Raw genomic sequence first — 26,840 nt, forward strand, 5'->3', positions numbered from 1 at the left:
ATCGGTAGAAGATCTAGCATTATGGGCACCAGACCTCGTACGATAAAGATAAACTATTTTTTCAATCAATAAATGCTGGATTCGGTTCATCTGAAAACACCCAACTCGGGCTCTTATGCGTAAATCCACGATTTATCACCTTTCACGATGTCCTAGACATGTTTCGAAGTACTGACTTTAGATGAACTTCACGAAATTAGTCTTAAAGTGATATACAATCTCTATTGAGCTTACCATACCATCAATAATACGTGCTTGATGGAGCTTCATCGGCCTTAAAATTTAAATAAGTTCATCGATGCATGGTTGCTGAGTTGATTTACGTCGAAAGCTGTAAAAAAACAATCGCCCTAAAATGTTCGCGATTTTTCGAGATGAATACTTTAATTTACTGTTAACAACACAAATAGGGCTAGTATATCAAAACATTCTGAGAATGTATCATATGAGAATGACATACGTTACGTTAAAGTTATGAGTTGCCAGATTGCAATATTAGGGTTGTCAAATCCCGAAATATAAAAGCTAACCTACCCACAAATTTATATCATAGCTCAAAACTAGTGAGTAGAGAAATGGGTAAAAAAAAGAATGCAATCGAAGGAATGTCATTCTTTCCGATGGTCAAAATCTGTCGAAAACTAATTCAAGAAATGTTATAACTAGAAGCCAAATGTACATTTTTTATATAGTTACACTTTCTGTAGAACTTAACCTCTCTTTTGGAACGCAATTTCCATGTTTGCTCTCACCCTTAATTTGATTATATCACTCATTACTAATCGAAAAATTAATGATTTCCAAGAACTGCGCCCTCTTTATCATTGTAATTAGACGAAATTATACGGTTATAAATCGGTTGCGGTTGTTACCCCTTATCAGTGGGAAATCATTTAATTAGGGGATGGCACCGTGCTGACAGATACCTGATAAGCGCAACTGAATTTGTTCGGTATTTACAAACGGATTCATAAAATTATATTGCTTATACAGCGCATATGTATATTTCCAAACAATAATTTTTTCAGATTAGTTTATCAGCAATCGACGCACTCAGCTGTGATTAGTGCGAGGATGATAATAAAAATAATTAGGGTTTAATCACTCAATGAAAAGGCAAAGAGGGTGAACGTTACGGTATTGAGTCATAAAAAAAATAATAGAAAAATTAATATGTGGTAGTATTTTTTCAAAATATAGTATGGTTGGTTAGAGAATTTAGTGTTTATTATAATTAATTTTTTTGAGATTATTTTGTTATTGGTAAACTGTTTAACAAATAAAAGTCCATCCAGAATACTTCCTATATTTTCTGTGTTGAGTTTTTATCTAGCAGAGATCGCTTTAATCTCTCGCAAATCAGCGAAATCATTCGCCTTAAACAAGAACAGGTAATAAGAAATTGTTACCTGGACCGATCCAGATCCCTTAGTTTCCGCTTAGTCACTATCGAAATAAGTAGCCTCCTTACGGAACAGAATTCCAAAACTGAGACCAGTTCAGCTTCCAAAGTTTCTTTTAAATCAAAAAAAATATTTTTTTTTTCATATTTGGATGGGCTATAGTCTAAAAAGTAGCGAACACTTCACCTGCCTGCTGAATGGCAGTGAAGCATAATATCAGGAGATGTTGAACCCGATTCCCCAATCGATGACGTTGGAGCGGACGTTCCATTGCCCGACCATGAAAAAGTTCGAATAGCAATTACACGTCGGAAGAACAACAAACACGGCAGCGAAGAACTGATATGGAGCATACATCAGCTTCTTTGCAGAATATGTTCAGACGGCTCTGCCCAATCCACAAAAAGGGTGACCCCACATTCTGCGACAACTACCGCAGGATAAGCCTCCTCAGCATCACATATAAGGTTCTATCGAGCATATTGTGAGAAAGATTAAAGCCCAACGTCAACAAACTAATTGGACCTTATCAGTGAGGCTTTAAGCCTGGAAAATCAACAACTGACCATATATTCACCTTGCGCCAAATCTTGCAAAAGACCCGTAAATGGATAATCGACACACCACCTCTTCGTCGGTTTCGAAGCTGCTTTTGACAGCACGAAAAGGAGCTACTTTCATGCCGCTATGTCTAAATATGGCATTCCCGAAAAACTAAAACTGACTGTGTAAACTAACGTTGACTAACACCAAAAGCTCTGTCAGGGTCCGGAAGGATCTCTCCGTTCGATACCAAACTAGAATTCAGACAAAGCGACTCTGCCACGTCATTTTTGGCAGTCATAACTTCAAAGTAGTAGATGGTTTCGTCTATCTTGGAACCGGTATTAACACCAACAACGATGTGAGCCTCGACATTCAACGCAGAATAACTCTTGCGAACAGGTGCTACTTCAGACTGAGTAGGGAGTTGAGAAGTAAAGTCTTCTCTCGACGAACAGAGACCAAACTCTACGAGTCACGCATCATCCCCGTTCTGCTATATGGTGCAGAGGCTTGGACGATGACAACAACTGATGAGTTGACGTTAGAAGTTTTTGAGAGCAAGTTTTTGCGGAAGATTTATGGTCCTTTGGCATCGGCGAATATTAGATTCCATGGAACGATGAGCTATACGACATTGACATAGTTCAGCGAATTAAAGGGCAGCAGCACGCCGCTCTGAAAGTTTTCGCCGGGGCATGCAAAGGAAGAGGAAGACCTTTACTCCGTTGGAGAGATCAGGCGGAGAAAGACGCGGCTGCACTTGGTATCTCGAAAAGGCGCCAAATTGCGAAAAGAGGAAACGACTGACCCGCTGATGTTATCTGGGCTATAACCGCGTAAGCGGTGCCTACGCCATTAAAATAGGGAAGGTTTATCTGAAAAGAAGATAAAAAATTCTAAATCGATATTTTTGAGTTACAGTCTAAAGCATAGCCGCCCAGTTCCACCAGCTCAATCGATTTATCTTTAAAACTTTTTTCCTCCATACAAGATTTTTGAAAATCGGAGACAAGCTATCCAATTCTTATAAAAATTTTCTAAATGCTTTATAGTTGTTCAAACCATAATGTACAAGTTTTCTTATCGAGTTCTGAAGACCAAAAATGGCCAAAAATATAAGTGCAATCCACCTTTTATAAAAACGCCGTGATTTTGTCAGATCTTTTAGTAGAAATTTATTTTTAGGTTTCATTGAAGGAGAAGAAACATTTTCAATTTTCTCTTTTGGGCAATGTATTATGTAATATACAAAAATTAATATGTCATAAATAAGTGTTATATATGAAGTCAAAACATTTTATTGACATATCTAACTGCCCCCGCATTATTAATCATTACTAATATTTTCAATTTATTTTCCATACAATTTTCAGCTCTCCCATCACTTTGTCGCCCTTTCGCTTACAAGAAGTCGATATGCCGAAATTTTTGAATGGTCTCTACAATAGCAGTGGCATAACACCCGAACTTGTCGAGTCGCAACCCCAACTTCTATCCGGTTCTTACAAAAATAAGCGCCAACAGGGCAGGGTAAGTGCAGAGGTTAATGAACCCTCGAGCAATTTAATCAATTCAATTGAGACTACAATTGGAAATAAATACGATTGAACTTAAACGCCCATTTGGCAATTTAATATTGTGCTTTTTCTTTGTTTTTTTCTCCTTTGTTTTTGTTTTTCATTGCCACCCTTGCACTCATCAATTTTAACTTCTTTTTAATTCTGCTGCAAACACACATGTCGCCGTGCAGTTCTGGATATTCTCCATGATAATCGAACGGGCAACCTCGGCGGGCAGTAAGCGGGCGGAGATTGAGGACGTCGACACACCGCTCGAGTCCATACTGAAGCCGGAGCCAAATGAACAAGTTTGTCAGCTGCGAGATAGTCCCTATAGGATATTGAGGGTAAGTGAGCGTTTTCACAATGATTTTCAGACTTTTGTTGGCTCACTCTTGTTGCCAACTCAATAAAGGACTATAAGATAGGGGGAAAGTGAACACAACAAAAAAGAGTAAATGTGAAGTGGCAATAAATTGCTAAGATAAATGCTATGGATCAGCAATGCATTGACGTTATGATGCAGGCGTACATATAAACGCACACACATCACTGTTTGGGGAATCAACAGGGCCGAATGTGGGCACTCGTATGGCTGAAATCTCAATTTGCTTTCGTCTTAGCGTGTCCTATACGATTGTTTTAATGCTCGTTATTTCCTTCAACTATAACAGTATTTTTTTGTGTTGTTGTACGCAGGAAGTGTTGCCTTGGCAATACTGTTCGAATGATTTATGTATATTGTTTTTGTTGTGTTAACCTCACAGACGCGGTCAGCACGCGCTGTAAAATTTACCTTGCAAGGTACTTAAAACAAATTTAAGGTGAACTTGAAGTGCATGCGTGTAACACATACATACATATTTATGCACATAACAAACAATTTAAACCACGTGTAGAGCTTATATGTGCGTATATGTATTTAATAATCGATTTTCTAGACCTTTTTTGCGTAAATTGATGTGACAGCTTCACAAATTTAAACTTTTTATTGCGTTCTCATGATTTATTGGTAATAAAAGGCAATTATATGTATAATTATATAAGTAAAAATATTATATACAATTATAACAGTACAATAAAGCTTAAAAAAGGCAAATATTTTTCTAAAACACACTTATTTTAGATTGGAACTCTTTCCAGTGCGAATGCTATCTTATTTTAGTGAAATCAACGGACGCCATGGCGTATGAGTGTTTGCCGACTCGCTTAGCAAATACTCAAACCACATAGCGGCGTGTTGATTAGTAAATTCAATTATTTTTAATCAAGATATTTTCAAAACCCATAAGGAGACCCATAAAGTACAAATCGGAATACTGAAATAAAACTTGAGTTTCAGTTATAAAATGGTTATATTGGGTAGTCGAAAAAGTATTTTCGTATTTTGTCAATAAATGTCGTTGCAGTCGTATATCTTCAGTGATACCAATCACTTTGTGTCATATTATATAGTGTAGGAAAAGGGAGATTTTAAGCTTCGTGTAACCAAAAAAATGTTATTAATTCGGGGAAGTTGAAAAAAGTTACAACAGTTCAAAAATAATGAAGAAATTACCTATATTTTCAAATTTTTGTAAAAAAAAGGTAAAAATGCCACGCAAGCCACCAATGAAATTTGGGAAGTTTATGGAGCCGATCAATTCGTGTAGCCCAACAATGGTTCGCTCGCTTGAATTTTGTTTATTTATTTTTATAAATGTACAAAAATAAGTTAAAATTGGATTAGAAATACGAAAAGACTTTTTCGACTACCCAATATGTTGGTTATTACATCTGACAAAGATATTAAATTATTATTTTTTTTATTAAACGTTGGTTTGCATTTTAGGTGACATTATACTTATAAAAATGCTCAGCGTCACGAGCTGGGTCGATGTGATCGATCAAAATCCAGTCCATGTATTTTAATTTTTTTTATTTAAGAAGATATCTTCAAGAAATTTTGCATAGAGTATTGTCAAAGGCAATTCTACAGACTGCGAATAAATTATTGAGATCGTACCACTATTGTATATAGATGTCATATAATCTGACCGATCAATATATATAAATTTGACAAGAAAATAAAAAAAACTAATTGCGTCCTGGATTATTCCGTATATACTTATTTCCTTGAAATTATTGACAAAAACAAAAAACATCATTCATATTACTTTCGAGAGTTCCAAAATTGTATAAGAAAATTGTTTCCAACCCTTATATTCTAGCAACCAAAAAGTTAAGGCACAAATATTTCATTTTGCTTAACAACCCATGCAACTACCTGGATTTTCTATTGAGAGCATTTTGGTGGTGCTTTTTTAATCAGTTTGTTTGCATTGAGGTTATCTCCTGAATATATATTATCTCCTCCGGCCTCACTTCAGCTTCGAAAATACTGTTGAAAGCCTTTACTGAAACATTACTTTGAGAGAATAAAGTCTGCCATTTTAATTTTTACTGAAATCTTATCAATAAGTTTGAAATGGTTACAATGGCTTGTTTGTGATGGCCTATCTCCCTTAATTCGTCGGTAGAATCGACTGCACTTTTACAAGCATGGCTAGCAATGGACGGTAGTTTTAAGATTTATGCGCGTTTGTTCGCTGTGAACATCATTTATTATATTTTAAGTATAGACCACCGAAAATATCACTGGCATTGCTGGCCGTTATTCTAAACAGTTTTCTGTATTGTGGTACGAATCTCTGACCTCAAAAAAATATAGGTGATGTACCAATAAAAGCAGGAACTGAGACTCGGATTTTTTTCAGATCGGTTTAGGCATATGGAATTTCTAAAAATCTTAATGATGCCATCGAAATTTTTTCAAAAAAATTCGCTCACCTACATTCACTCAACCTTCCTGATGAGTTGAACATAAAACTTTTCAGTAACTAGATTTATTCTGCTCCGCAATTACCCCACAGAGCGCCCAGCCGGACACATTTTTGGTCCAAAGTTTCTTCGCTTCAATCACGAAAATATCTTTGAAATATATCCGCAGCAATTAGTATATTGTTTCAAAAAGCTCTTGAAAGCTCTGTATGGTCTATTTAAGAAGTTATCTAAACATTTCTAAAAAAAATCTCTTTTCGGATCAATCAAGCTCACTGATGGCTTCAAAACAAAACTTTTCAGTAGCTATTCTGCTTTAGTGATACCCCAAAGAGTGCCAAGCTGGATCACGGAAAATATTGGTTCAAAGTTTCCTCGCTACAATTACGGAGATTGTTTTTAATATGTCCTCTGAAGGAGGTATATTATTTAAAAACACTCTTAAAGGCCTTGCAAGTCAATATGTAATCGTCAAACTAACGTCGAATATCGTATATATTACGGTCATATTTTCTACCTAACTTTGGGGCGCTTTTACTTTGAAGACTGCTCTAAGCAGTTTCAAGAAATTACTGGAAGGTAAAACAGTTTGGAAATTAATTCTTTTACCACCAATGTGTAAAAAAAAGTAAGGCATATGTACATAACAACAATATTGGTATATAAGAAATACAGAGAAATCAAAAACTGCCTTTCACTTAATGAACACGTGGTTCAAAGCTGTCTATCAAACATGCGTAAGCTCACCCACACTTACGAATGTATTCGTGATTAAAGGGATGCTGTTGCCGACTACAGCTGCACATCTGACTGTGATAAGAAAAAGCGGTAAATCTACCACACCGACAAATACGATTACATAAAGCTATCAACGAACTGAAAGTAAACAAAGGAAACACGAAAGAACAACAACGAATGAGCGGAGCAAAACAAAACGCAAGCTTCAAGAAAAAAGTAAAGCAAAAGTCTACGATAAAGGAACTAAATGGGAAGGTGTGCAGTCAATTGGGTAGAGGTGAATAAAAACTCACCACAGCGCGCGCAATGTCGCATAACACGCACATCCCGAAAGGATACTCTTGCTATGTATGCGAATGCGGGGCACAGCGGGGTAACATTGCGCTTATAAAAGCGAGCAACAGCGGGATTAGATTTTCAGTTCGCCGCGAATTATTCAGTAGAGCCTTTCGTTAAAAAGGAATTGTGAAATTTCAATGTTGAACTGTTGAATTAAAATATATTAATATAAAATAATTTCAAATAATAAAATTTTTTAAAAATATTAAAATTATTACAATATTAAAACATAATAAATACGTGTTTTAAGAATTAACTGTTTTATAAAAGTGCATATCAAATTCATAAATGAAAAATTAGTGAAATAAAAATGTATGGTGCTTGAAAATAACCAGCAGCTTTGGTTAGAGATTTTAGTGAGTTTTTTTTGGTATTGAGTGTTTGCTGCAATAAATTTGAAAATATGTAAGCATGTATGCGCAAAGTTATGCTATACATTGTTATAAAGTGAGCAAATGTGAAATAAAAATTTAGTAATATTAAATATTTCAAATCGGCTTAATATACATATATATTAAACACATATGAATGAAACGAGTCTTAAAATATAATAAAAAATCTGAAACAAGTAATAGTAGAAACAACAATTAATAAAAAATTTATTAAAAAAAATCTGAAATAATTTTATTATAAAACACTTAATTAATAAAAATGTAATTAATAAAAAATAAAAAATTGTGAAATAATTAAGAAAATATGAAATAATTTTTTATCAATTCTGAAATCTCTAATTAATACTAATCTTGAAGAAAGCATAATATACAAAATTGTGGAAAGCCAGAGAACGAACGAAAATTTTGCATTTATCACTTTAAAAATTAAATCTTAAAAAACTCATTTTAATTTACTTGCTAATTATTGGATGTTAAAAATATTTTATTTTTATAGTGATTGATTTTTTTTATTTATTTTTTGTTTAAGAATAAAGAAAATAATATTAATATTACTCGTTAAATATTAAAAAATTTGTTTTTTTTTTTATTTTTCCATAAAGATTTAGATAATAATTAACTTCTAATTTTCGGAAACGAATTAGTTTTCTTTAAAGGTGTTTTTTTCTATCAGAAGGAAAATAAAAATGTTGAAAAAAAAAAATAAATAATAAAAAATAAAAAATAACAAGAAAAAATGTTAACTTCGGCTCTACACCTTCATAGGTACATTTATTGTAGCATAAAAAAGGGTATGAAAAGACCTTTATCTCGATATTGATCAATCAGTTTGTAATTCAGCTATGTGCTACAGTGTACCGATCTGTATAACTTCTTTGAAGATTATATCATTGCCTTAGACAATAATCTGCGCAGAATTTCGTGAAAATATCTCGTCAAAAAAAAAACTTTTCCACACAAGGACTGCATTTTGATTGATCAGTTTGTAAGGCAACGATTTTTCCAGTACTCGAAAAACTTTTCATAAGCACTTTTTGGGATGATCTTCAGCTCCTTTAGCGAATTTCGTTTTATTTCTTCGATTAAGTGAAAACGTGTTCTACGAAGCGGCAATTTCAGTTTGGGGAATAAGAAAAATGACAGGGGCTAAATCTGATCAATACGGTGGTTGATCGATGATATTTATTGCGTTTTTGGCTTTAAGTTCGTCACAATCGTGACTTGATGTGATGATGCTTTTGCAATCTGGTTAGAAATATACAATTTAGGAAAAATTCTTAGTTCGACGTTTTTTTCCATCATAAAAATCGCAACGCACTACTGAGGTATAACGACTTAGGCAGCTGCTGTAAACAAACTGCTTCATATTTGCCTTAGTAATTAAGAAAATGCAGGTTATAGGTTATCTGGCGTTACCCTCTGGGTATTACACACTTGCTAACTTAGTTTACCCTGTTCAGTGTATAATAAAACCTTTTAAAATGAAACTTTATTTCACTTCTCTGAAAATTTAATGAGATTATCATCTGTTTAAATTTACGTTTGAATTGAGGTAATTTAACACTCGACTAAGCAGCAGTAAAGAGAAAGAAGAAGCAGTTCCTTACTTCATCGCCTGATCAAAACAAAACCATATTTATTTCTTTGAGCGCCTTACCATTTTGGGGAGCAAACTGATTATGATTTATTTTTCAAAAGAACATATTTTAAGTTAAACATTCAAAGATCTAGTAAGAGCATCTTTTATTCATTATTTTTTCTTTGTCAGGTTTCAATATTAGTTGATAATAAAAACATAGAAGAAAAAATAATAACATCTATAAAAAGACTTCGAAAAGCGTCATACTCGTAATTACTAATCAGCAGATAAAGAGACTAAACATACATACATACATATGTACATATTAATATTAATCTTAATATAAATTTGATATTAAGAAATGTTACGAGATATTTTTTATATTGCCGTGCTTTGAGCATTTATATAGCTTATACTAACCTCACAGATGGCCACAAAGGTGGCAGGTGAGACTCGTCAACGAAATAATCACAAACCAAAGGTGATCAAATAAGGGAGAGTAACATAAAAGGCATTTACCATTACATACATTTCAGTTAAAGTAAACATACACGATATTTGATTTATGAGAGCTGCTGCTATTTATTTGTTGAAATAATTGTATATGCATATGTATATGTATATAGCAATATTTTTAGTAAAAAGATTTCTGCAGATTTCTTGCTATAAAATATTTTCTCATATTGTGCGTAAAGTACTTAAAAGTCTATAAATAAGCAATTAGAAGAAAGTAACACCAATAAATTTAATCCACGAGTGTTTGTAATAGAAGTCGTTTTCTATACACGAAACTTATCGGTTGGTGAATCGAACAAACAGCTAGCTTAAGTGACACAAATAAACACGAATACTAAAATACAGTTGAAATAAAAAGCTTTCATACTTCTTCAGTAACACTTCAGATTATGTAAATCTTGTATTGAATTTGATGGTTTGGCTTTATATGAACTTATTCAATTCCTTCAAAGACTACTAAAAGCATTAAAAACTGTTGCTGAGCAAACGACATTGCGTTCGCTCGCTTGTTAATCATTTCAGACTTGAAGCAAAATAGTTAATATAAAGTATGGAAGAAATTGCATGTTTTTTATGTCAGAATAATTTGAAGGTATTCGAAATTTCCACATTTTTCCACACGAGTTAGTCGTATGACTAAACTAGTTTAAGACGAGACTTTGGAGTTTGGGAGCAATGCTTGTGGTTTCCAAAATCAGGGTGGAGGTAGTAATTCAAAAAGTTTTACATTGACTCGTGTTGAAAAAATTTAAAAAATAAATCAATTTGGAGCAGAATGATGACATATTAACAAAAATCTAATATAAATAGCCGAAAAATATTTTTATTTCCCAAAATATTTCACTTTCCAAGAATAAAATGGGCATTGTCATTAAATTGCTAGAAATCAAACGGCTAAGTGAACCAATTTGCCAAGAAATTTGTAAATTCAGATACAAACTCACATATCCATTAGGGTATCTGATATTTCCCAAGAGGAGTTTTTTACGTCTTCTGAAGTTTCAGTTTTTGCTCTAAAACAAAATATCCAACATAAACAAGTTATTTATTTGCATGCATATTGTGACAAAAAATCACCCCGAAATTATAAATATGGTAAAACGCAAAATATTGCCTTCAAAGTAATCCCCACCAGATGTAATATACGTATGCCAACGATTTTGTCAGTCTTCGATATACTTTCCATAAACACTTTTTGGGATAGCCTTAAGCTGCTTCAGGGATTTTTGTTTTATCTCTTCGATCGACTGAAAAAGGGCTCCACGAAGCGGTAATTTCAGTTTGAAGAATAAGAAAAATGACAGGGGCAAATCTGGTGAATACGGTGTTTGATCAATCACATTCATTGCGTTTTTTGCTTTAAATTTTGTCACAATCGTGGCTTGATAAGATGGTGCTTTATCATCGTGTATAATTCATTAATTGTTATTCCCCAATTCTAGCCATTGTCGACGAATGATCTCACCCAAATGCCTCAATACGGTCAAATAGAGCTTCTTATTGACCGCCTGTCCCTCCGGAACAAATTCATGATATACCAAACCACGAATAAAATAAACTATGAACATCACCTTGACTTTTGAGCGCCTTTAGAGTGAGTTTTTTTATTTCGGCTCGTTTTTTCCATCCATTCCGATTATAGTTGACTTGTGTGCATGTCTAACTCGAACCCATGTCTCTTCCGTAGTTATAATGCTCTCCAGGAATGTGGGATCGGTATTCGCACGGTTAAGCATGTCCAAAGAGCGTGTTTATATACGGTACTTTTTCTGAAGAAAATTCAACTTTATCGAGACGAGTCGAGCAAGAGCGAGCTTCGTACCCAAAATATCCACTAAAATCATTCGAACGGACTCGCGAGAGATGTTGAGCTCTCTCTCTTGCTATCTCTCTAACACTTGCCTGACGATTTTCAAGCACCACATTTTTCCCTTTTTCAATAATTTCATCAGTTGAAGAGGTCGAAGGTCGTCCAAAAGGAGGTTTGTCTTCAACGATCTCTCGACCGTTTTTGAGGCTTGTATTTTTACGGCGAGTAGTAGCCTCAAAACCTTTTGAAAGGTTGTTGAAGACATGCCTAGTTCTGGACTACCTTCGACCCCTAAGCATGGTTTAAATTGAAAATATAGAACTTCTTTTGTTTTTAGGGCTAAAACTAAAACCTTAGCACCTTGCATTAAAAAAACCAACTTGGAAAAAAGCGGACACCCTAATACACATATACATATGTATTTCTGAATATATATATATAGATGTGTGTAGGTATAGGCTTTATTATCTGCCAAATAGCTACCCTCTTCAATTTGGCCGCTTAATGCGAAGTGACAGCGAGCTGAGCGAGTTTGGCTCAGCTATGCGAGGAAAAGAAGAAAGAATGCAACAACTGAGAAACAAAGTTGCATATTTTAGGCGCAACAAACACAAGTAATATTAAAGACATGGGAAAACCGTAAAACATCCGAATTGTCATAGTTACAGAGATTTTCTAATTAAATTTGTGCATTTAATTATGCCGGAATGACTGAGGCCGTGCAAACGGAATTCACTAAACCATTTTAATTATGCCGTTTGTGGTGAGTGTGAAATTTTGTAAGCGCTTGTAATACATTTGGGTGCAAAAACTTAGATTTTTCTCTACATCTTGTACTCCTTTATAATCGCTTGTCCTCAGAGGTGCGGACCTTAAGCACTTAACGAAATTACATCGTGTGGATGTGGAATTAAAAAAATTTTACCACAGTTGTAAGCAGAAAATATTCGAAATTTCATTGAAGTAAAAAATTTTGCACTTTAAACTGTTGAAGTCATTATTTTTGTCCACAAATGACCTAGCCGTCATATAAATGTGTAAGGCTATAAAATTTTGTCATGATGGTCGGTAAAAGCAACAATTTACAGTTTCAAATTGTTGCATAACATTATGGTAACCCTCAAACTATAGTGACGATATAAAGTGACAGATGTATTTCCAAATAAAGGTTTGAAATCCAAAGTGAAGGAGATTCTTTGAGACATATTTAGACCTCTAAGTCATAAGTTATTGCTCAAAGGATGTCCGCGGAGCGCAGTGAATACTGATGAACAGTAGAAAGTAAAAAAAAATTTTCTTTTGTTTTCCATTTGTTATAAAGTACTCTTTTAAACTCGATAGACAAAAAGGTTTTCTTTGATTATTGGAGCAATCAAAACTACCAAAGATCGCAGATGAATAAACTCAGTCATTCTAACTAGACGAAAACACAAAGCAGTAGGAAATTAAGAGAGGAAATCTTAACTTTTGTTTGTAGCCCAATTCGACCGATTTTTCCATAGTGAATGAGCACTTTTTTCGTCAAATGAGGCCTTTTTTTAATGCTGCGTCAAGTTGGTTCGACGTTTCGCTATACCAGATTACTGTGACGCTTTGTCAAATAGTGAATCCCATATAGCTAGTGGTTTTGGTATCAGAACATATAGAGCCTGCTTGGGGAAAAGTGTAAGTTAATTATTATCGAAGTCACCAAACGGGAGGACTAGAAAATTAGATGTTTGGAAGGGGTCGGACCATATGAAGAAGGGTGTTGGGTGAGTTGATTTAAAGAGACATATAAAGAACAGGGTAGCTCTAACCGAGGACTCTTTACGTGAACAATATGCGTTAAATATGTCCGGCAGGGCCACAACCTTCAGCCTCTTCGGAGTTAATTCGCCGGAAGAAAATAAATAGTGGTGCTATAAGGTGGTGACAATTGGATCGCTCTAGTAGTTGAATAAATAGTGATAGGAATCAAATTCCTTGAGTTAGACATCTCAACCTCCGTTGTGGGTGGAATAAAATTTTTGTATATACGGATAATTCAGTTGGTTAAGCACATCGTGTTTCTAAAATATTAACTGAAATGTATGAAGTCCCTTCAAAGTCACTTTCTCATGTTTTAGAAAGATGGTATCTTTGTTCTCCGCCATAGCTAACTTACTTGTAATGCTTATCGCTTTTTGATGCTCCGCTATTTGTGTTTTCGATAAAGAAGGCCACCCTAAAGTCTTAAACAGCATCAAGAGTCTCTGTGACAATATGATGCATCGACAAATACGAGTATACTCAGACATTTGAATATGCATTCATATTTCGGATCCTTTGGATAAAAGATATTGTGGTAAAATGGTCATTTATTAAATTGCAGGTGATACCCCTAAAACTTTTGCACCAAGATTTTAAATTTTTGTATTACTTTTTTTAATTTTTTCCAAATTTTATTTTTGTAGATTTTTTTTTATATTCGAACGACTTTAAGATTTTTAGTTTCTTTATAAAATATATAACCCATAAAAATTGAATATTAGAAAATTAAAAAAATAATATATTTCACTCAGAAAACCGCTGTTAAAATCAAGGAAATTACAGTAAAATTTTGTAGTTAAAAAAACATATTTTATAAAACACTTAATAAAAATTCAATAAAGTGCATTAAATATAAAAAAGGTGCGAAACCTTACTAAGAAATGGTTGAAATAATGACTAATCCGTAAATTCTTAAATATACCAGAAATAAATCATCAAATCACAACCGAAATTATTTAAATTAATCGCCCGTAATCGGTCCGTCACGTATACTTCAGTACATAAATGCTCGTATCAAATCCGAATTGTGAAATAAAATGAAAAATACATCAAAACGCGATGTTGTTGTAAGGCCACTACGTTGTTTAATTAATGGATGTGCACGTGGCGCCGAATTAAGTATAACGGCACCGTTAAAACTCTCGACACAGTGGACACGAATGTTAAGGATGCAGGCAACACCAAAAATACGCCCTGACGATTTTCTGCAGGTAAACAAAGCTAAACAAATTACATGAATTTTAAAGAGCAAAACAATGCGGGCGCTCAGATAACTGTAAAGAAGAATGGGTTCGGTAAATAAGAATAACATTAAGCAATTAGAGCGGCGGGCAAATAACATGTGTATGTTATGTTTTAAGAGCCGGGGCTTAGCAATAGAGGCAATAGCAACAACAAGCGCAATATGTTGCTACACAAAGTAACGGTGTTTCTTGCTGTTTAGTCGCTCCGCATTTGATTGATGTGTTCAGTGAAGAATTTTGGCTGAAATTTATGATTTATGACGTTGCCTACGTTACAAGCAAGTAACGGCATATTACATACGATAACGGTGATCAATATGCGACTAGACTTGAGGGCATTTGTACGAACGTATTAGGTTTCTAAGCGCATTTTGGGTGCAACTCCATGCTAAGCCCTCTCCAGCTGCTGCGCTAGTCAGCACTTTATTCAGCTATCATTCTCTGAAGCTGAATATGTGATGAAAGTCAAAAACCTTGCAGAGCTTGGTATGGAGTGATAGCCCAAAAGTTGACGTTCGTTAAGTGTAACGGTTCATTGCATGTTACCCATCGTATCGAGTATTGTAGAGTAAAAGTTGCGGATTTGCAAAATCACAAATTATTGAAAAAGAGAAAAAGACCTACAGAATGCTCTTCTGGAGCGATTAAATTTAACGGAATATGATTAGACCAAATAGAAGCTTCATATGGCAATTATCCTAACTTACAGACTTCTTGAAAATTACTAATCACCAAAGCCTGGTCCTACGATTTCCGAGAAAAATATATTTTAAAACTTAACACAAACTCAATGCTTTGAATCGTATGCTCTCACTGAAATCGTATGCCTTTCTCAGCTCGTTAGCTGGGGTTATGATCATTTTTCTTATAGAGAGGTACCAATACTAAATAAATGCGAGAGTAAGACCCGAAGAAACCGTACCCAAGTAAATATTTGAAAAGTCTAAGCCCTTGTCATTCGAAGTTCTGACTTTGAATTTTCCTATGATCTTAATAGTATCTTCAAGGCTGATTACTCTCAATGTGAACAGCAGTTGACTCAGGAATCCACTATGCTTTCACAATGATTTCACCAAAGGTTTACATAGCAACAATAAAAGCATAATTAATACAAATGTCCCTAGACTTGGCCTCGACTGAGATGACTTTCAGTGTCTTCACTGAATGACTGTTCAACTGACTTAGCCAAATCTGGCGATTACAGTGGCTGAGCGATGACCAGAAAATCGCTTCGTGTTTGGCCGAAACGTCAATCCCAATCAATGAATATGAAGGTGGATTATCTAGGTAAAAAATCCATTAATTTTCTTCACTTAGAGGCCTCGGCACGGAAAGTAGTGTTCCTTATTACCCTACGGAACGAATTCAGGGTGAACGACACCACGGTAGTCAGAGAAAACATCGTTGATTTTTGATCCACTTTGACCTTTATCGAGTCAGTTTTAAATGCACCAGTCAGAGTCAAATTTGATCAGATCTTACCTTACTCCTCAATGCAAAATACATTTAAAATAAAGTTATCAATCAGCTCCGCACAATTACCGTTGCTTACTTTTCCTTCATGCACCCGTTATTAGGCGAAGAATAGCAATTTTATTGCCTGCAATAGTCAATACTTTACATTTCTAGCAGATAAGACAGAATCGCAATTGTTGAAGGGACATAACGGCCAAAGGCTTTCAGCTGAGCCAGTCAAGTTGGGTAAATAACCGCACATGGTATCCAATGGTAGTGACTTCAATTACACAACTCTGTTTTCAGCCTCGTTAGTGCAGCATTGAACTGGCTTACGGCACTCTCCGCATAGGAGCAAAAAAGAAAGAGAAAGAATAAGAAAAAAAAGAAGTTCCCGAGGCAAACGAACGCCAAACTCAACTTCTACTATCATGTACTACATGTAGTTCATATACAAGTATGTATATATGCAGAAATGCAATCAACACCAGTTCTTGGGTGCGAAGCTGCATGACAACCACAAAAAATTGTGCGAAACCAAAATTCTTCAATTTTGTTGTATAAAAAAGTGTTATCGCGTCGTTCGTTGCTGCGTTTTTCATTAGCTCGGCTGTGCGGGGTTTTCAAATAAAGCTACCAGAAGATGTCAGGGGAAGGCAATTGGGAGATCTGAGGAGCCAATCAATGTATTTTTTTAACACTAGACGTGTTTGGAATTTTTGTACTAGAAACTGAATAGTTTGATTCACAGTGCAACATGACGTACCAGCTAATAAAAGGATATTTCATAAATCTTTTTTGAATTACGTGATTTCTAATTAATTTATTTTTATTTTATTTGTATTATTAACGCCGCTTAATATGAAATGGATCTTGTCTCTATACGCAGCCGGCTTTTTTGAATTAAAGAAGACATTGCAAATAACGCTTGTATTGAAAATGTAGTAGTAAGGTTCTTTTTTGTTAAGTATATGCCCTCTCAGACTCTGTGGTGACTGGTTCTAACTACCATCAGTATTTTCCAGCTCAATTTCCTAACTAGGATTAATTTATCAAAAAGCGTCAAAAACCGTCTTCAAACAACAGCCTCGAACGAGAGCAAGACGAAATCTGCTGTCATCAAACAAACAGTCAACGCAGTCGCGTCTAGATTCCCTCACTGTTGACAGTCATAACTTCGAAGTCGTAGATAATTTCGTCTATCTTGGAACCAGTATTAACAGCAATAATAATGTCAGCCTCGAAATCCAACGCAGAATAACTCTTGCCAACAGGTGCTACTTTGGGACTAAGTAGGCAATAGAGAAGAATTGAGAAGTGAAGTCCTCTCTCGATGAACAAAAACAAAACTCTCTAAGTTACTCATTATTCCCGTCCTGCTATAATATTCCAGAGGCATGGTGATACTTCAGCCCACATCATCTTTCAAAATGGTTCTCACCGTTCTTTTCAATATACCAACGATGCCAGTAAGATCTCACGCACCAGTTCCTTTATTTCATTGATGTGTTAATCATCAGTTGATCTTGCTAGCATGTTCTCATGGCTATGCTTCTCTAACAGAAAGATCAGATATTTAAAAACAATACACAAACTATAAAAAATTAGATCAAAACAAGATTTGATCACTATACTGACGGTGTTAGATTCTTCCCATCTAAATCCACTCAAATTTCCATGCAATTTTTTGTTACACACAAAAAATTAAAGTTGCATAGGGCTCACTTCCTAGGTCCTGTTATTTATTTCCTTTTTTTCGACTGCCACTGTCGCCAGCATTTCATCGTTTTTCATTTCATTTGTTAGCTTTCGATTTATCTTCTCACCAACAAGAAAATCATTTGAAAACTACCATAAATAATATAAAATTTATAAGGTCACTGGAAAGTGTTAGTACAGCTATGTGGACAAACTGTCAACTGCAGCTTGTAAGCCAAGTGAAGGCAGCTACTGTTGGCTACTTTAAGTAACTGTAAAAATTCTGCACTCATGTGTGTATATAATAACAGCACTCAACAAACGTGGAGGAAAAATTTGCAACTGATGTGCTGAGAGGTCTATGGAGTATTTGGGGTATCCTGATTACGATTTTGAGTTAAAAAATTTTCCATAACACACAGCTATTTTTGTCATTTTACAAATGGTGATAGTTTGACTCCTACACTCCTTGACTACAAAACAAAAAATCCTATCTATCATTTATATATATAAATACAATATACAAGGTGCGTTCCAAAGTAAACAGGACTTTTAGAATCTAGCGCCTCCTGGTGGCGCTATCTATATGTCTACTGGTGCGTTAGAATCTGCTATATTTACCGATTGTCCAGTGAGAATTTTATAATATTTCATTGATTGGAAGTGAAGTTATTGCGTTTTAAGTGTCAGTATGTTTGTGTTATCGGTGCGAAAATGAGATTCAAACACAGAGCTAACATTACATTTTGTTTTAAAATTGGTAAAACTTTTATCGAAACGTTTCAATTGATGAAACAAGTTTATGACGATGATTGCCTATTACGTAGCAGAGTGCACGATTAGTTTCAACGTTTTCAAAGTAATCGTAAGGACATAAATGGCGATCAACATGTGGGTCAATCAAAATCCGTGATCAACGGAAATTTCATCGAAACTGTGCGTGAATTCATCAAAAATCAGCCGAAATCATCATTGAAATTCATTAAAATTCATGGAAATGGAATTGAGCATCTCGAAAACACCGATTCATCGAAGTTTTGAAGCGTTTTGTGCGCCGTATTCGACATGTTCGGCCCGAATATCGTGAAAATGAAAGTTTGCCCATTAAAGGAAAGCGTTATGCAGACGTAGAGGCCATTCAAAAGACTTACACCGGTATACTGACGGCCATACCGGCCAACGAGCTAAAACACTCGTTCGACATACTTTTGGACCGTGCAAAAAGCTGTATTGAAGCAGAATAAGACTATTTTAAATAAAAATAAATTGATTTTGCCGAAAAAACCATTTGTTCTGTTTTTTTTAAGTCCTGTCTACTTTGGAACGCACCTTGTATAATACATAAATATGAACCAAATGATATTTCCTAACACAAAAAATGTCTTTCATACGCGGAGAGAAGTTGTCATCACAATTTTTATTCAATCTTTATTCGTTTCATGTTGCATTTACTGACGGAAGTCTCTATTTGTTTTTGAACTTTTGACACTGAGTAATCTTACTATTGCGTTTAATAAATGGTTTGTATTTATTTTAATTTTTTTCTTCCGTTTTTTTTTGTTTTTTGCATAATTTGTACAATCATTTCACTTTGTTTCGTTCACTCTCGCCTGAACTTTATTTAATGACAGCGTTGCATTCAAGTGTAAGTGGCTGCAATTGCATTAGAGTGGATCGCAGAGAAATTATTGCAAACAACTACTATATTTATGCTAATCTCAGAGGGTGAATCATAATTCAATAATTAAGAATGTAGCACGATGAAGTATATTGGCCACTTCAACACAAAAACAGAATTTTTTGAGCATTTTCAAACAATTCTGAATTGTTCAGTTTGCATGCCAGCTATATGTTATAGTAGTCCAATTTCGGAGATTATGACAAATAAGCAGTTTCCTGGGCCGAAAAAGGTTTGTGTAAAATTTCAAAAGTATATCACAAAAAATCAATGACTAGTTCGCGGATATATTGTATAAATCATAAACGAACAAAAAAATGTTTCGACGAGACCGCTCTACTCTAATACACATTTTTATATCCTTGTGTTTGCTGGTTTTAATAAGTGCACTTGCGGTTAACTGCTTGTGGGTTGTGTTTTTTTTTTTGAAATTTTCCACAAGCACTTTCAATAACAAACTGACAAATAGCCAATCAGCCACACAAGAGAGCAACGAAGTCTTACGGGCTTACTGACCGACGACGACAGCAAATCACACTTACGAGGATATAACTTTTTTACTAGTGTATGTATGTATGTACGATTCACTTGTTTTAAAAATAAAATTGAAAATACACATGTGCTTTCCGTATGCTGTAAAAATATGCTTCAAAGAAGAGTAATTTGAAGAAGAAAAACTTGCACTTTAAGTGTGTGTAATAGAAAGCTATAATTAGGCTTTGGTATGTTCGACTCTTGTAAGTTTATTGCACCTAGGTATGATTCGCTTTCTTCTAAACGCAATTTAATCGTGTCGCAATGACCGAGTTTAAAATATCTTTCTCCAAATATTTCATAACTTCTTTGTTAATAGTGTATGTTTGTAACAATACAAAATTGTAGTAAAATACAAGTATTTCATTTTTGTATGGAAAAAAAATTTTGAAAAAAGTCTGTTTTTCCCATGTAACCACTTAATCAAGCAGCTTGTACAGACTTATCTTATTCACTTGCTTACAAATCCTTCTGTGTAAAATTATTACAATATCATAACTTCATATCTAGTGCTCTTCCATTCGATTACCAATATACATAGGAGTCTATGGATATACTAACAAAAAGTTAAGATATAATTATGAATAATATGAAATGTCTAGAAATGCGTTACTTCGAACATTCCGATATGCAAAAATTTAATCAGCTAAATAGCGTCAGAAAATATATTTATGTACATATGTATATGTACATTACCTCCTACAGAAACTTATCTATGCAACTATATATGTACATGTGTACAAGCGAGTGTAAGTATGTATATATATATATGTAAAGCAAGCAATAAATTATTATGAAAACTTAATTAGAATCGTTTGAATAAATGATTTAGCTGGAATTACTGCTTTTTATTGCTAGCGAACGAGTAATAAGGTCGCGTATACGCACTGTTGCCCTTTAGTATGAGAGCTAATAATTAATATGAAGAAGAATTTCCATTATAGTTGGCGGAAGAACATTTTAAAAAGTACTTATTAACATTTTATGAACTCTTTTTGATTTATTTCTTTTCATTTTTGCTTTGAACCTTAATTTTTCCGCAATAAGATTATAATGTAAACTGAAAATACTTGCGATTTCACACTCGAATGAATAATGCATATAAGCAACTTAGCATTAAATAATAAAATTTCGAAGAATTTTACACCTGCGTGATAGCTACTAGAGTACTGAGTTGACTAGCTATGTATACATTAGTGAGCAAGTTATTCATATTGAATTATGCTGTATACGAACGAATTCATTTATATCAATATCAAATGCATACACTACTGCTTTACCTAGTCAAATATCAACATTTATGTAATTTGTTATGTTTCCGCTTGACTTACAGGCAGCAGAATCAGGAAATTTGGATGAGTTTAAGCGACTTTATCAGTCGGATAATGCACGTTTGTCGATAAAGGATAGCAAGGGGCGCACAGCAGCACATCAGGCAGCGGCACGAAATCGTGTGAATATTTTGCGTTACATAAATGATCAGCGTGCAGGTAAGTTGCTTATTCATATGTAAATATATATGTATGTCTATATATATTAATGTGTTAATATCATCTTCTATATTTTCTGATTGAATATTTATTTTATTAACTGCCTTGTTTTTCCATTTCCAGATCTCAACGCTAAGGACAATGCGGGCAACACGCCGCTGCATGTGGCAGTTGAGAATAGTTCCTTCGACGCACTTAGCTATCTACTGTCTATGTAAGTAGATATATATGTAAATTGACTCACACAATATATTAGACTTAAAGTAAGTTGTTCACTGATCATCGTCGAGCGTAGAAAATTTCTCTATTTCTACTGAGCAGGAAAATCGATAGACTCAAATTTTTTTGAGTAAAAACGTTGAGAGTCGATCGGGAGTAACCGATCGATTAGTTACAAACGTAAAGTCAGTGATCTCAAGATCAAGATCGGAGTAAATATTTATATCTTTTCAAGATATGCTATATGGACCTAAATTTGGACTCTACTTGAAGAGTAAATGAGATAACAGAAGATTGTACTTGAAGAAAATAAAGGTTATAGATTGAACTGTTTGGTTCAGAAAATATCAAGATTAATATTGTATTTACAGATATCATAGTTATTAAAAACTGCTTCACTAAAAAGGGCTGATTTCAGAGACCATTAAAGATATCTAAATGGTCAACATGCCGAGCAGAGTCGATTTAGACATGCTTTCTTTCTGTAAATAGGCGAACTAGTCCCTCAATTTTTAAAATGCCGTTTTGAAATTTTGCGCATGTTAGTTTCTCATCAAAAAGCTTCTCATTTGTCAAAATAGCTGATATCGCATAAGTATAGCATATGGCTACCATACAAACTGACCGAACGGAATCAAGTGTTTGTATGCAAAGCTCCTTCATTTGACGAGATATCTGCACGAAATTTGGCAGGAACTATTATCAAAGAGAACGATATAATCTCCGAACAAATTCTTAAGATAGAACCACTATAGCATATAGCTGTCATACAAACTCGATTATCAAAATCCAATTCTTATATGACAAACTTTTTTATTTGACAAGCTATTTGCACAAAATTTGGCATGAATTAGTTTCAAAGTGAACTGTACAATCTCCGAACAAATTGTTCAGATCGGAACACTATAACTTAAAGCTTCAATACAAACTTATCGAACAAATACAATCAACCGGCTTTTTCGAAGCAATAAATTATAAGAAATTAGTAATTATTTAACCTAGCAATAATCAACACTTTTCTGACCAACTTTTAATAATTAATTTCCAACCTCCTCACCCTCAACACAGCCCCGTCGATACCGGCCTACTCAACGAGAAGAAACAGGCGCCAATACATCTCGCAACCGAACTGAATAACGTGCAGGCACTACGAGTTATGGGCAGATACCGCAAGGAAATCGATATAAAACAAGGCGGCGAACATGGACGCACAGCTTTGCACTTGGCCGCCATCTACGATCATGAGGAGTGCGCCCGAATACTGGTGAGTAAGCAACTAAAGGTGGATATATGTATGTGTGAACTGGAAAGTTATATGCAAGAAAAGTGCAATGTATGTATGTGTGTATGAAAGTGTGTTGAGTATAAATTAAGGCTATGTGAACACGAGTACATATATACATATAGGAAATATTAAGCATATATATATTAAAAAAAAAATATTTACATAAAAATTATTTAACATTTCTTTACTGAATACATACGTACATTTATATATAAAACCGATTCTATATCACCTTACATACATTTCCTACATATTTTCCTTATATGGTATACCACTAACACATTTATGTATGTGTTTGTAAGCTCCCTTATTTTTTTCTTTAAAATCATTCATATTTATTATTTCTGTTACCATAATTTCTCCATCATTCTACTCGTAGTTATTGTTATTGTAGTAGTTATTATTGTTTTTTTTTGTTATTGTTGTGTAGCGTCATTTGAACACCATTTAATACGTGTTGCATATGTCTGTCGTATCTTCCAGATAACCGAATTCGAAGCATGTCCCCGCACACCTTGCAACAACGGTTATTATCCCATACACGAAGCGGCTAAGAATGCCAGCTCCAGAACGATGGAGGTCTTCTTGCAGGCAAGTAAACGCATATATGTACATACATACATACAAAAATGTGTATGTGTGTGTGTATATGAAAGTGTGGAACGAACACATGCACATCCATAGTTCCCTCTTCAAGTTTTGTTTGTATGTATTAGTAGTTGGTGGACTCATGCCTTAAATTTATATGTACCCACTTTATATTCACAGTTATTTCTTACATAATTATTTGTATCTTTTGATTTGACATTTGCAATGTCTACATATGTATATGTATGTAATTGTACGGCACGCCTACGCTGACATGCCTTCGTAGACATTTTAATATAAATATTTCCTCAAATTTTGTGATACTGTTAACCTTTGCTTACTTGTGAATATATACACAAACACTTGTTCAGAAAACATTTATTTACATATTTGCTGTCCTTTATACATATATGTATATATATGAATATGTAAGTATGTATGTGTGCAGACAACATGACTGTTTCTATTTGCTTATTTTATTGTGTTATTTCGCAAATATTTGTCCAAGCCACATGTCATTCCGCAAATGGTCTCTTGAGGTTATACAAAGTAAAGGATAAATTGTGGGAGGTATTTCTCAAATTTCTCTCAAATATATTTTAGTACAAACTAAATTATTCGCTGTGTAAACTAATGCTTATGCTTTCTATATTAGAACCTTTAAAGATGCACTTCACTTATACAAAAGACAGTATAGTTGAAGAGTTGAAGACAGTCTGTTGCATACTATATGTTCATGTATGTATGCATGTACTTACCTATACAAACACCAGTACTCGTATCGAAAGTAAGAAGGTACAATAAAACCACAAAAAAAAACACTAAATTATCTTTAAAACTCGTTTAGACAAATCATTTAGCTGGAAATACTGCTTTTTATTGCTAAAGGACAAGAAAAAGGTTACGTATACGCACTGGTGACCTACATGATAAGAGCAAATGTTTAAGAATAAGAACAATTGCCATTGTAGTTGTTGGAAAATATTTAATATTACTAAAAATTGTTAACTACTACTCTGCCGTTAATACCCTACACAAATTAAAAAGTTTTCCAAACACAAACTTTGTTTTGTTCGATCAATTTGTATGCCAGCTATATGTTATAGTTGTCCAATCGGAACAATTTCTTTGCAGATTTTACCCTTGTTTTTTATAAATAATTCATACCATTTTTTGTGCATATATCTTATCAAACAAAAAAGTTTTCCTCACAAGAACTTGATTTTTATCGTACATTTTATATGACAACTACATATGTAAGTGTTATAGTGTTTGGCGATCCAGCCAAATGTGCAGCTTCTTTGAGAGAAAAGAGCAAGGGCGAAATTGCAAATCGATATCTCAAAAAATGAGGGACCACAACATTAATAGAAGACCTCAATAAAATACGACGGTCTTATGTAAGAAACAAAGCAAGCGTTAGAATCATAGAAAGATAGAATATCGTAGATAGATAAAAAAGAATGTCCAGCTTCAATTTTACTCTCTCTCTTTTGATAAAATGTCTTAAGATCTTCTTTCAAAACCAATTCACTTTGAAAGCATATATCAAATATAAAAAAAATAATTAAAATAAACTTATTCTCATATTAGCTGTTCGCTTTAACTAGAATACTATAAAAATTTCATAACTTTGCCAAGAGTCAGAAGCATACTTAAGGAACACCGAGATCATATACGTTGGAGTCGAATTTTCGGAACATCAATCAAAAAATTGAACATTCAACGGTTAATCTGCCACTGACCAATACCTGACTGACAATAAGGCCGAGTTTCCAATTTGTGACAATAGATGAAACGACCAAAGTCGTCAAGATTAAATTTAGGACAAAATTGTCGAACATGGATGGATTTTTAGGCCATCTATTACACTTCCATAATTAAATTATTTATTGCAATCGAAGGTTTCAATTCTCATCTTGTCCATTAATATGAGTCAAATGGGCGTAACTTCTTCCTACGTCATCCTTTTTGCTTTAGACCAGTTGCTTGTTCGAACCTCTATTCTATTTTTCTTGCGGTTTAAAGCGACTTTAAATTGGATATACTATATGTACTGGAAAGCATTTGGAAAACAAAATAAGAAAAAAACGTTAACTTCTAACTAACGTTATTATAACCTTCACAAATAAAAACGTTTTCTTTACAAGAGGTGAAAGCTTTAAAAGATCACTCTCTCCTCTAATCGCCATTCCATTAAATTAATTTTATATAAATTTTTTACACAAGCAACCGGCATACCTTAGATTAAAGTTAGACTTATATTATGTTTTCTTATAAGTAAGAAAATAGTGATTTAATGGCAATATTCCATAAAAGGCTATTCCAACAAAGATTACCATCACACACACACTCATACTCGCAGACTTTCATTGTTCATCTTTCTTTGCACTTTTTTGGTATCCTGCAGAAGCACTTCTTACCACTGTGTAGGTGTGTGTTTGTTTGTGTGTGGTTAAGTCTTTGGCACAATATATACAATTACCAACTAAGCTTTCTTGCTTGCTGTTAAAACACACACTTCTAAACACATCTTCATACTTGTATATACATACATACATAGATGCAAACACAGATTTCTTGTCTCGTTAATAGAACCACAATGTGGCCTGCAAATGTGTGTCTGTAGCTTTTCATTTGAATTTCTTCTCTTTGATCTTTTCCTCTATGTATGTATGTATGTGCAAATATACTTTTGCTAGTTTGATCGCTGGGTTAACCATCGAGACATTGATTTTTTTGGCGAAAATCGCATTCTTCACGTGCGACTTTATCAAAATGCACTGAATGTGTGTAAGTATACTAGATATATATATACTAGAGCGGGTCGATTTACAGGGAGCCAAAAAAAAACGGAAAAATCGTGTAATATTCTATGGATCATTCTAAATAACTATGCTTAAAACACAATGGCTGTAAAACCCGTTTTGAACCAATGATTTTTAAAGTTTTTTAGAAATCATAAAATTTGTTGGACAATTTTTGAGATATCCGACGGCAATTTTATATGTAAGTGCATTTTGATATTCTATCTAACATTTGCCGGAATTGGCCAGATCGGACAACTATATCATATATTTCCCATACAACTGCTAATGCGGATATTTTTAAGTTCGCCTTAAAAATCGCTCTAAACCACTTTTAGATCTATAGTCT

General features: G+C 34.1%; 2 protein-coding genes across 10 annotated transcripts in view; one reads left to right on the forward strand and one right to left on the reverse strand.

Moving 5' to 3' along the window:
• Nucleotides 1-19,406, reverse strand: part of LOC105230077 (TOM1-like protein 2) — a 245,553-nt gene extending 226,147 nt beyond the window's left edge. The window contains exon 1 of the mRNA XM_011210657.4: nucleotides 19,397-19,406. The gene's annotated coding sequence lies outside the window, so the exon portion shown is untranslated. The remainder of the gene's footprint in view (nucleotides 1-19,396) is intronic.
• LOC105230131 (transient receptor potential cation channel subfamily A member 1) overlaps nucleotides 1-26,840 on the forward strand; it is a 61,062-nt gene that overhangs the window by 11,820 nt on the left and 22,402 nt on the right. For 5 of the 9 annotated variants that reach the window (XM_049457605.1, XM_049457601.1, XM_049457604.1 and 2 more), the window contains 6 exons: nucleotides 3,323-3,479; nucleotides 3,700-3,855; nucleotides 21,436-21,592; nucleotides 21,716-21,806; nucleotides 22,880-23,075; nucleotides 23,580-23,687. In XM_049457605.1, the coding sequence (XP_049313562.1) occupies nucleotides 3,366-3,479; nucleotides 3,700-3,855; nucleotides 21,436-21,592; nucleotides 21,716-21,806; nucleotides 22,880-23,075; nucleotides 23,580-23,687 (822 nt within the window). In that variant the 5' untranslated portion in view covers nucleotides 3,323-3,365. Of the gene's footprint in view, nucleotides 1-3,322; nucleotides 3,480-3,699; nucleotides 3,856-14,285; nucleotides 14,705-21,435; nucleotides 21,593-21,715; nucleotides 21,807-22,879; nucleotides 23,076-23,579; nucleotides 23,688-26,840 lie in introns of those variants that run through there. The other 4 variants (XM_049457606.1, XM_049457609.1, XM_049457607.1 and 1 more) reach the window with 1 other exon arrangement.

Source organism: Bactrocera dorsalis, chromosome 5, assembly GCF_023373825.1.
Source record: "Bactrocera dorsalis isolate Fly_Bdor chromosome 5, ASM2337382v1, whole genome shotgun sequence".
NCBI classification, from domain to species: Eukaryota; Metazoa; Arthropoda; class Insecta; order Diptera; family Tephritidae; genus Bactrocera; species Bactrocera dorsalis.